The following is an 11,565-nucleotide window of genomic DNA, read 5'->3' on the forward strand; positions in this document are numbered from 1 at the left end:
TGTTTTTACACATGAAGCAGACACAACAGCCTTTAAACAGTGCTATTTATTGTCAATATAGGCATATACGGTAAGTGTGTGTGTGTGTGTGTATATATATAATTCTATTTTCTATAGTATTCTATCACATCAGCAAATGCATAGTGGCATGCAATATTAACTTTGGTGTGTTAGGCATGTCAGAGCAGAATGCACTGGGTTGCATGTGAACCATGTTTTGTTAAATGTCCTAAAACTTTGTAAAGGGCAGCAGGGCTGCTGAATACCGCATTGTGAAAAGCTTGGCACGCTGTAATACTTAGTCAGCTTCTTTAAGGCACTTTTTTCAAGCACAATCGCTTTCTCGGGGAGTTGGGAGGGGAAGCTGTCTTTATTGCGAGACCCGTTCTTAACAGTCGGCTCATTGGACAGGAGGTTGAGGTTGTTCAAGTCTTTCAGGCTGCTAAGAGGCTCACTGTTACATCTCAGAGAGCGGACACTTGTCTTCCTGCCTTGCAGACCTAGGTGACTATAGAATTTATTGACACTGTGAACTTCCGCTGGGAAGGTGTCATGAAAGGGGTCTAGAAGATCTTCAGTGCTTGGGTTAGCCAAGTACGCCTCCCCTTCTGGTTCACTTACAGAGTATCTCATTGTTGCTCTGAATGTTTTTGCATCTGGGGCAGCTGACATTTTAGAAAGCCCATTAGCCCTAACAGTAGTATCATTACTGTTAGTCTGGGGTTTCTTGATGCCATCGCCAGGAGCCTGGTCCACTGAGTGTCTGCTGAGTATTGCAGAGGCAGTGTGGTGAATGATGCTCCAGTCCCTGAGGATGTCCTCTCTGGTTGTGAACTGTGACGTGACAGTAAAGCGAATGATCAGCTTGTCACGGATAACAGCTGGGATAAGGTACATGGTGCCCGATTTGGTCACTTCTTTCAGGAGCTCTTCTGTCAGGCTGTTTCGTCCCTGTTTAAGGAGAGATGAAATTAAATCCTCTCGTTGAACGTTGGTAAGGATGTTGACATTGGGCACTCTATGCTGGTTGACTCTCTTTGGTTTAAATCAATTCACATCTTATGTTTCAAAACACTACCACGGGGCTGGGGGGGAATTAGATTATTAAAGTTTCTTAATGTTTGTCTCTCCATAAAGTCACAAAACTTTGCAATATGTTTTAGAGCCTCATAAAAGGAAACCTCTTAGAGCCGGTTTTGGGTTAGAGAATGTTTTCTGTTTAGACAGTAGTATGACAATTAGTTAGCTACTATTGGATAAGATTGTGGTATATGACTGTTAATGAACGCTTGTTTTATTGCCTTTATAAAACTGAACTTTAAAAGAGAAATCCTTTGTGATTTCCAGTGCTGTTGAGTTGCTGTTGAGTTGAGTTGTCACCCAGTACTTTAAGTTTCACTGTACTGTGATGCTGTTAGACTCCTCTTTTCTGTGTAATAAACTGCTTTTGGTGAGAAACATTACCTACAAAAGGCATATTTAAGTTTTTTTTTTTAAAGGGAACCTCATTTATTTTGATAGGGGTGGAGCCATTGCTCTGCTAATCACATTATGTCTTCATGAAAAGGAACACCTCTGGCTAAGCCAGTCTTTATCACTGAACTTTACTTTTAGCGCCACAGTCTAATAACACATATTACCTTTTTTTGTGAAATAAAAACTAAAAACCCACAAATACCTTTAGGCGAAACACAACCAGACCAAGGTGTCTTTCAGCAGGAACTACGAAATCAGAGTTCTTTCTGACCAGGGACTCAAAAAGCGTTGCCATCTCAGTACCCTAGTGGGGAAAAAAAAGCCTGTCTTTAAATTCATTAAAAATAATGTGTCAGATAAAATAAGACTCATTCTACAATTCATGCTAGACAGTAACCCACAGATTAGAGGTGACCATTTCCAACTTACATGTCTAACGTGTGCTTGAAGGTTTTTGACTCCAAACGAGCGAATCACAAACCAGAGCTTTAGAGAGCGAAAACTGCGGCTGAGTGGAATCTGCCAATGCTGGAAAAGGAGGAGAGAACATTAGCAACGGCCCACGGGTTTCAATGGCATGCCACACTTGGGATGCGTCATCCATTCACAGTAAAGGAAACTACAACTCTGTTAGAAATTCTGGAAATGGGCAGCACTGGCATTTAGCTGGTGTTTGAAAGCTTCGGGGAAAAGAAAACAAACTGCAGGCATATAAAATATAAACTGATAATGAAAAGTTACCACAACGAATGTCGATTGTGGTTAGATAAAGGTTCAGTGTAAAATCTATAGCAAATACTAAACTACAAGATAAAATGTAAACATTGAGAAAAATAATTTCTGTACTGTACCATAAAATCAGTCGCAGCTCCTGAGTTTTCGTGTCTGAGGTAGACAGGGTTGACACTAAAAGTTTGCTGAAGCTTGTATTTATCCTTGACCCTGTAACAACAATTAGTCAGAACAGAACTATTAAAGTGCTGTGCTCACAATCAGCTTCTGTATGCAGTATTCCTGGTCTGTTTACCATAGTCTTCCACAGTGCATACTGCTTTTCAGAAAGCAGGCCTCATTTGGTAGTTTAACCCTGTAGTGACACAAGCTTAAATCTGACTGGCCCCCATGTCAGTGATCAAAATTACAAACAAGCTATTTAAGCACTGTTATAGTTAAGTTCAGGAAAAGGTGTGATTATGCTATAGGGTGTGATATCTGGCAATGAAAAGTGTTCAGTACTAGACTGCTCACCAGAATGCTGTGCAGTCAAAATGAACCATCATCCATTTTGAAGGGTTGAAGGCGAAAGAGTCTGCATATTCGATTCCTTTAAGGAAAACCCTGAACTCTGGACAGAGGAAGGCTGTCCCTGCATAGGCTGCATCAATGTGTAGCCAGAGACCTTCACTGGCGCCTGGTCAAAAAATAAGAAACAATGGTTCTGTCAGGCCAACTCTAGTGGTATTAGACAATGTTTTATGTGCCTGCATGAAGTATTGCATTGTGGGTTAGTTGTAAAACATTTGAGTTTATTCAATTATATATTATATGTGGGTCTATCCAGTGCATTTCTGTCTAAAATATTGTAAAACTCCAGATAGGGAAAGCATTTTAAAGTGTCTTCATAATCAATATTGTGAGAAGCAACTAGTAACAAATAAGAAAATCATGTATTACTAAATTCACTTACATACTGGTCCCAGCTCTGAAAGGCTGTCAAAGGAACAAACGCCAGTGGTACCTAAAGTTGCACAAAGCTGAAAGGAACCAAAAAGAGATCAATCTTTCACTATCTACTGTACATAACCACAGTCACTTACGCAACACCATACAACTAGATCAAGCATGGGATACTAAATATGACCCAGGGTACTCACGCTGGTCTCTGATATCTGACTTGTTTTGGGATGACCTCGAAAAAGTGTGCGATATAGGATTAAATTTGTTTATTTACTGCCATCTAGTGGTTAAACTTAGTATTGCTTTGTATGCTCATTCCTGAACTTCACTGTATAAAGTGCTTCTTATTTTTTGGCTTTATGACAGTCAATAAGTGGCGTTTTTGTTTGAAACGGTGGCATACCAGGACTGGTATAAGGCCTGCCTTTCTGTCTTCTTCAATAGCAGCCATCAGTGTTTCTCCTCTGAGGGAGAACTGGTCATCTGTTGACAGGAATCTCATTTTCACCAGAGAAATTAGGCCAGCCTTCTCCACGGATGAATGTGCCTTCGAAAGAACAAAAGAGCCTTTTCATTCAACATAATACAAAAATATCTGGAGCTGCGCTACTATACTGCCAACACACAGCACAAGTACAGTGATTAATACTGTTTAGTCATCTGTATTTCCCAGTGTCTCACTTGATCTGACGCATAGGCGACCAGTCTGGAATTCAGAATGGATTCGTCCACTTCTGGTTCATACACCTTCATCTCCTGGATCTTTGTCTTTCTAGCAGCCAGCAGGGAAATCAGTGTGGACTCACTGACAGTGCTCTGGAGAAGACACAAAGACGACACGCATGCACAAAGTGAGACAACGCATTGAAGAGCAACCTCAGTTCCCAGCTCTCAAGCCAATCATATCTTTCCACCCTCTGAACCTTAACAAGCTCTGTACCCGGGATACAAAGCCCAGCCAAACTAATAACTGCCTGGTCACTAGTGGTGACTGAAGTGCAGTGAGGTGAACTATCCAAGCCAAGATTGGCAACTTAGCCTGCATGACTCACCCTGAACTCTTCATATGAGTATTTCTACTTAGTGAAGCCACTAGGGACCCTTATCATGGCCACATGAAGCATTCACCTGCTTGACTTCTGTATTCATGATTGATTGAAGTCCATGGATCAGGATAACATATTTAGCTGGCTCCCCACCCTCACACCCACAACAAGCAATATGTGAGGTTCATTATGCTCTGCAGTAGAGTGGCACATACTGTACTGTACCTGTAAGACTCCGCCTCCCCTGCTGTCTGGGTGATGGTGAAGGAAATGTTCAGGGAGTCCCAGCATTTTAGCGAGCCAGTCCATCACGTTCATCTCCAGCTCTGTGCACGCTGGGCTGGAGGCCTGGGAACAACAAGTGCAGTCTGTTTAACACAAACTCAACCAAGGAATGGGCACTGTGGACCAGTCTCTCGGAGCTTACCGGAATAGGGGGAGGGGTGGGCTTGTTTTACATAATTATTAAATCATTAATATTCTGATATGGCATTAGCAAAAGTTGGCCTCATTTAAGTAATTTAAACAAATTACTTTAGGTTGCCCGACAAGTAATAAAAAATGAATCCAAAACATTTCTACCAATTGACTCAAAAGCTCCCTTATAAAATTTTTCTGTATTAAAAGCATAGGAAAGTGTTATAAAGCACAGTGAAAACATGATAAAGAATAGGGAAGCATTGTAAAGCCCAGGGAGGTATGGTAAAACACAACAAAAAGTATGGCACTCATATTAAACTACAGTAAGTATGTAATATAATCATGAATTACTGTCCAACTGTACTGTGGTAACCTGTTATAAGGGCTGTACCTCCCTCCCACATTCATCGGGCACAGGTCCATCAATAAAAAGTAAAAAATATGGATGTTCGGAAAACCAGGAACTGGGACAAAGCTAGTCAATAAACAATGTCTTACCCAGGTGAATCCCACACAGTTTATGGCATCTGCCAGCATGTCTCCCAGGAGTGAGGGCCAGGAGGTGAGAGCGGGGAAGTAGGCGTGCATATGAGGACTCTGCCAGTGTACAATCTGCAACAGTGAAATCACATTGCAACAGTAAGTAGAAGCTTAAACTGAAAAATAATGGAACAAGGTTAAGTCACAAAACCTTTGGGGCCTTTTGTTTGGGGGGGCAGGGAGGAGCCAGAATAACTTCAAGGCTCTGAAACCAGAAATGTATAAGTGTAAATCAGTTTTGAGAAAGTGTTTGAATCACACCCTGTTTTCTACGTTTTTTTACTTTTTTTTAAATATATTATTTCTGGCTTGAAGTGATTTGAACCCTTGCACACAGCACAGAAGAGCCTCGTGAAGATGGCATATAAAGCAATTGGGGGGGGGGGGGGGGGGGGGGGTGGAGGAAAATATTTTCAATTAAAAATATATTTATTGTGTCCAAAAACTACTTTTTTTTTTTTAGCTATTTAAAAAAAAATCATGCTTGAAAGGGTTGAACTACATCACATAAAGTGAACAGGTTGTCTTTGTCTTCCACGTTGTCTTTGAAAGATCTGCTTTCAGAATTTACAAAAAACAAACAAAAAACGACCAAGAGTTATTGAACAAGAAAAGCAAAGCAGCAGAGATAATAATGCTAGCGCTAATAACACTCTGTTTAAAACAAGTATTCAGTATAATTAATAAAAATACAGTTAAGTAGAGAAATCACTCCCAGAGAGCTCCTACCCCTGGCATGATAATGTTCTCGATGTCCTTGAAAATCTCATCCCAGTCCTCAGGCTCTGTGGGCGCGCTGTCAGGCAGGAGCGCTCTCATGTAACCAGGCTGCACGTCAGGACGGACCCTCCTCTCCCTGATATTGGTCAGGTATTTGGCAATATAGTCGACAAGTTCTTTACCTTCAATACAGTATGTGAATAACTCATTTTGAACAGAGGATTATAACAAAATACCCAAGTAAACGAATGGTCAGGTTACTTGAGCCGATTGTAGAGTAGGGTTCTACATTCGACTGATAACAATCTACTGCAGGGAGCAGCTCCAAGCCACAACGTGACGCTTTCAAATCCCTTGAAACCTCTTCACCTCGCACAACAGCACTAACTTTACATTAAATATGTCAGATCAATTTTAGCAGAGCTTCTGTTAAGCCGTGAATCCGGTTCCATGAGGGCCCATCTGCTGCTGGGCAAGCAGTTACCAGACTTACAAAAAGTAGATTAATTTAATAAACTTTGTGCATTGTTTCACGTACCTAAGTTTTTAAAATAAATTAATATCTCAAAACACATCTGCAGGGATCTTTGGAATAATTGAAAGAAACGCTGAAGTTAAAATCTGATTTTCACTACTTGTAGCATTACTGGTGGTGTGTCTGTAACTCTTTCACAACAAGCTCACTAGAGTTAAAGAGCGCTGATAAACCGGATTCGGTGTCTCCTACTGCACCCCAACCTGTTAGACAAAATAATTTAAAATGTAATTTTTAAAAAATAATAATCTTAATTTAATTCAATCCCCACTATGTAATGCGTGCATAACCCATATAATAACACAGCTACCTACATACGTTTTTTCTAAATTAGATGTGTCGACTTTTAATGCTGCAGCTGTTTAAATTCTTCAACCTCAGTAAAGTAACAACACATAGCCCTTCACCGCACAGTCAAACACCTGCGCTATTCAATAGAGTGGCCCACCTTTTTGGCTGTATTCTTCAGACTGCATCTTCTTTCAAAGTCTTTCGGGATGTGTTTGTAGTAGAACACTCGCTTACTTGATATATTTGTCATCCGTGATCACTAGTTTTTATAAGCAAATATTAAAACACGCCTTCTAAAATTGTTGTTTGATGACGTTCAACGCTTCCCCTCATGAAGGGACAGTAAATATATTACGTAAATGAGCCGCTATGACCTAACTGTATTTCACCATAAACACTGATTTCTAAAGAATACTGTTTTCTTTATTATTAATTATTTAATTAATTCATTAATTAAAGCTCAACGTTCAAATAAATATAAATCCAGATAGTTTAAATAATGAGGTGCATATGAAAACCAAAATAATTTAAACCTGAAAGTAGACCCTTTGCTGATTTAAAAAAAAAAAAAGAAAAAAAGAAAGATTTCTATTACATTTATCAAACTGCTAATTTACTATAATCTGTAAACAAACAAAAATGCAAAACAAAACAAAAATAAATTACAAAGTGCCAGTTGAGTAAATGTTTGGGGATTTCAAAAGGGAATTACTACTGTTTTTTTTTTTTTTTTTTTTTGTGAACACAAAGCAAAATGGGTATGTAAAATATTTTATGATGTAGGTACAGTTAACAACTTGTGAACCTGCTGCTTCATAGTGTGTACCGAACGATGAGCATTAGGAAACTCGAAGGTACAATCTCAAAGTGTGTGATCATTCATTAATTGATTAATTAATTCACTGATTGACAGTCAGTGATGCACCACACAGTTTTGTACCAGGTCCACGTCTATCAGATCTCTCTCTCTCTCTCTCTCTCTCTCTCTCTCTCTCTCTCTCTCTCTCTATATATATATATATATATATATGGCATGCTTGATAATAAGCTACTAAAAAAACAACAGCTCCCTTTTTAAATTCATGATATGATTGCATTGATTGTGTTGTAGACAGTGCTGGAAAGAACATGGACTTTTAGTGTATCTATGAATAGTATATAGACGAGTTGTGTTTATTTAGTGGCGGTGTCGGCCCACTGCATGGGAAAATCTATACATGGCCACTCTCTCTACAGCTGAGACCTCTATAACGTAGTCTTTTAATTAAAAACTATTCCTCGAGGCCTTCATTTTAGTAACTGTTCAAGGAATTAATTTAGAAAAAATATATAGCAATGCTACACGGTTCAAAAAAATGCAAATTTGTTACGGCACATTAAAGATGGCAATTGCGGTAAGGCGCACCATTCTGTTGTTAGTACTTGTATCTGTCCACATACAAACCTTTTTTTCGTTTTTATGACCGGTATAACATCCAGATATAAATCCCGCCGTTTCTACACATGTTGACGTTTTCGTATTCCGCCACAGGAGAATAAATGACAAATGTTTTAGTTATATGTTTTTTTGAAAAGTGACATCGTTTCAGTTTTGGGAAATTACATTTCTTAAAACGCCGTGTTTGAAATATCAGCACCACTATAGCACATATATATATATATATATATATATATATATATATATATATATATATATATATACCCTTTTTTTTAAATAATGTTGCTTCTTGAGCAAGTGCTTGAACTTCCTACTGCTGCATTTCCACCCAGGGCATGCTTTTTTGACCCATCAAGCATTGTATTGGCAAGCAGGTATCAAAGGGGAAGGGGACCCCCAAACCCCAAAAATAGGGTTGCGTAATATAAACAAACTGGACTGCCAGCAAGGTCTGCATTGAGGAAGCTGAACTGTAGAAGAATGAAGGAAACAGACACCGGTGACATTAGTTAGAATACATCTGAACTTCATTCTGTCACTTTATAGATTTAATGAGCTCATTTGTGTTTTTGAAATACATCTTATTTCGTTTATAGAGTTGAACTATTTGAAATCGTTTGATTTTAGACCAAGTGAAGTGTTTGGATTCAATGTATGCATGCTACTCACATTCACTCCTACAGGATCCCAGTTATTTTTTCAGTCCTGTACTGAACACTATGAAGAGTGCTTTTAAACCGGCTGAAGGCACTAAAACCATAGATGTTACCTAAAACTAACGCCCCTCTGAGACTGAATGATAACAGCTTGTCTATTTGAAAGTCATTTTTATAATAATGTACTGCTACAGTCAGCAGTCAAATTTGTTTTACTGCAGGGTACCTGGTTGTATGTATAATACAATCCTAGATGACATGAACACTGTGTAAGTAACTCGTTGACTAACTGAAGTGAGGACATCTTACGGATAGCAGGAAGACATGTCCAAAGCAAACTACATTTAACCTGCTGCAATCCAGTTGTATTGGTTAATTTAGGTAGAACACACACACACACTATATATATATATATATATATATATATATATATATATATATATATATATATATATATATATATAGCATAGTCTTAGACATGTTTCATTTTTCTATTCTTATGCATTATGAGCATCAACAATTTATTCAAAGCCTCCACTAGTGTTTTCTACTATTATAACAACCTTGACTTGCAAGAAAATCATTGAGTGAAATAGCTCGCATTACTCGATTTTCAAGGTGTGATATCCGAAACATAATCAACAAGTACAGAGAAACATCATCTATAATTGACAAACCCAGCAATGGAAGACCAAAAAAGCTGTCTAACAAGGATGAGCTAACAAGGATGCAGAATTCTTATGTAACTCCTTAAGGACAGCGGTAGACATCGTTGGCCATCTGCTGCCAGTTCTGGCGGTCAGGTTTCAACGCTTGTCTTCTTTCTATCCTCAGGATATTATCTTGTTAGACAGCTTTTTTGGGTCATGCAAGTCAAGGTTGTTATAATAGTAGAAAAAATTTGTGGAGTCTGAGCAAATTATTGATGCCCATAATGCATCAAAGTTGAAAATGCAACCTGTCTAAGACTTTTGCATAGCTGGTTTTTATATAGATATATATATATATCTATATATATATAGATATATATATATATTTTAGTAATCAGTGGCATACAAACATTGCCTTAGTCTATGGTCTATCAGTGCTAACATCTTAATTACATGGAGGCATTTTGGGGAGACATGTAGATTGATTTATAGTTGATTTGAAGGGATAAGCCACATTAATCAGCAGAGAATCCACCTGGATTGTTTCAATCTTTGTTGTAAAAGTCTAGAAGATATCAACCCCTACATTTCACTTCAGTTTTTCTTCAGCATTTAGAATTGAGTGTAGCATTTAATAGTATAAATAAAGGAATGCTTCCAGGGAAAATAGTTTAATTGTAAAATAGAAAAGACACAGCAAATATATTTACACTGTATCACATATCCAGAAAAAAACACCTGCAAATAACTGGTATTTTGTGAGTCATATATTCAAGAAAAAAAAAAAAAAACAATATATAATAAAAAAAATAAAAGCTGCTGGAACAACTAACAGACACGAAAACATGACGTCTAACTGTAGTGTCTGCATTGAGAATGGTCAATATTTAACAATATCAGATGGTTCATTTAAAAGGTGGCGTATAGCTTGAATCACTGAAACCAGATTCACCAAACATCTGAATTCACACACAGACAAACAGACATAGACAAACATAGAAAGACAGCGGATTGCATTAAGAAATCATAATGCCTCCGTGATAGGAATATAGCTGTTCAGATGAAAAATGATGAGAGAAATCCCCTGTAGCAGTACAGTTGTAAGCATTGCTTAATTCTTAACAGAACTACTCGTACTAAAAGGTAACTTAGTTACAAAATTAAACCAAAAGACTTATCTGTCAAAGAAGACATCGACAAAGACAAAATATTTGTCTAATTTTACAACTACGTTTATTTTAGGAAAACCATTAAAATAAGTATTTTTCCAACTGAGTTTTACATTTTAAAATGCAGTGAAGCCATCATGACAAAGCTGGTTATTTTGATGGATTTTTTTTTTTTTTTTTGAAATCACAAACAGTGGTCTGTGGTGTGCTTTAATTGTTTATAGGGAAAATATAACGTTTATTATAAACAAAAAAGAAAACTCCTGTTGAAACTGATGTTTCTTGAAGGTATCCTTAACTTTAAACAGAAGAAAAATGTTCTTTTCCAGGGAGATGTATAATAAAATAAAAGCTGCTGGAACAACTAACAGACACGAAAACATGACGTCTAACTGTAGTGTCTGCATTGAGAATGGTCAATATTTAACAATATCAGATGGTTCATTTAAAAGGTGGCGTATAGCTTGAATCACTGAAACCAGATTCACCAAACATCTGAATTCACACACAGACAAACAGACATAGACAAACATAGAAAGACAGCGGATTGCATTAAGAAATCATAATGCCTCCGTGATAGGAATATAGCTGTTCAGATGAAAAATGATGAGAGAAATCCCCTGTAGCAGTACAGTTGTAAGCATTGCTTAATTCTTAACAGAACTACTCGTACTAAAAGGTAACTTAGTTACAAAATTAAACCAAAAGACTTATCTGTCAAAGAAGACATCGACAAAGACAAAATATTTGTCTAATTTTACAACTACGTTTATTTTAGGAAAACCATTAAAATAAGTATTTTTCCAACTGAGTTTTACATTTTAAAATGCAGTGAAGCCATCATGACAAAGCTGGTTAATTTGACGGAAATTTTTTTTTTTTTTGAAATCACAAACAGTGGTCTGTGGTGTGCTTTAATTGTTTATAGGGAAAATATAACGTTTATT

The 11,565-nt window shown here is 37.5% G+C and overlaps 1 protein-coding gene across 1 annotated transcript; it reads right to left on the minus strand.

Moving 5' to 3' along the window:
- Positions 1 to 55: 55 nt before the first annotated feature.
- LOC121294326 (histidine decarboxylase-like) lies at positions 56 to 6,974 on the minus strand. The gene is made up of 12 exons (XM_041217930.1): positions 6,863 to 6,974; positions 5,889 to 6,061; positions 5,118 to 5,231; positions 4,425 to 4,547; positions 3,835 to 3,969; positions 3,557 to 3,700; positions 3,164 to 3,230; positions 2,725 to 2,887; positions 2,328 to 2,418; positions 1,906 to 2,004; positions 1,679 to 1,780; positions 56 to 951 (listed from the first exon to the last, which is right to left on the minus strand). Exons 1-12 carry the CDS (start codon positions 6,888 to 6,890, stop codon positions 157 to 159), a joined length of 2,034 nt encoding a protein of 677 aa, XP_041073864.1. The 5' UTR covers positions 6,891 to 6,974; the 3' UTR covers positions 56 to 156.
- Positions 6,975 to 11,565: the final 4,591 nt, after the last annotated feature.

The sequence above is a fragment of the Polyodon spathula genome, chromosome 19 (genome assembly GCF_017654505.1).
Source record: "Polyodon spathula isolate WHYD16114869_AA chromosome 19, ASM1765450v1, whole genome shotgun sequence".
Lineage (NCBI taxonomy): Eukaryota > Metazoa > Chordata > Actinopteri > Acipenseriformes > Polyodontidae > Polyodon > Polyodon spathula.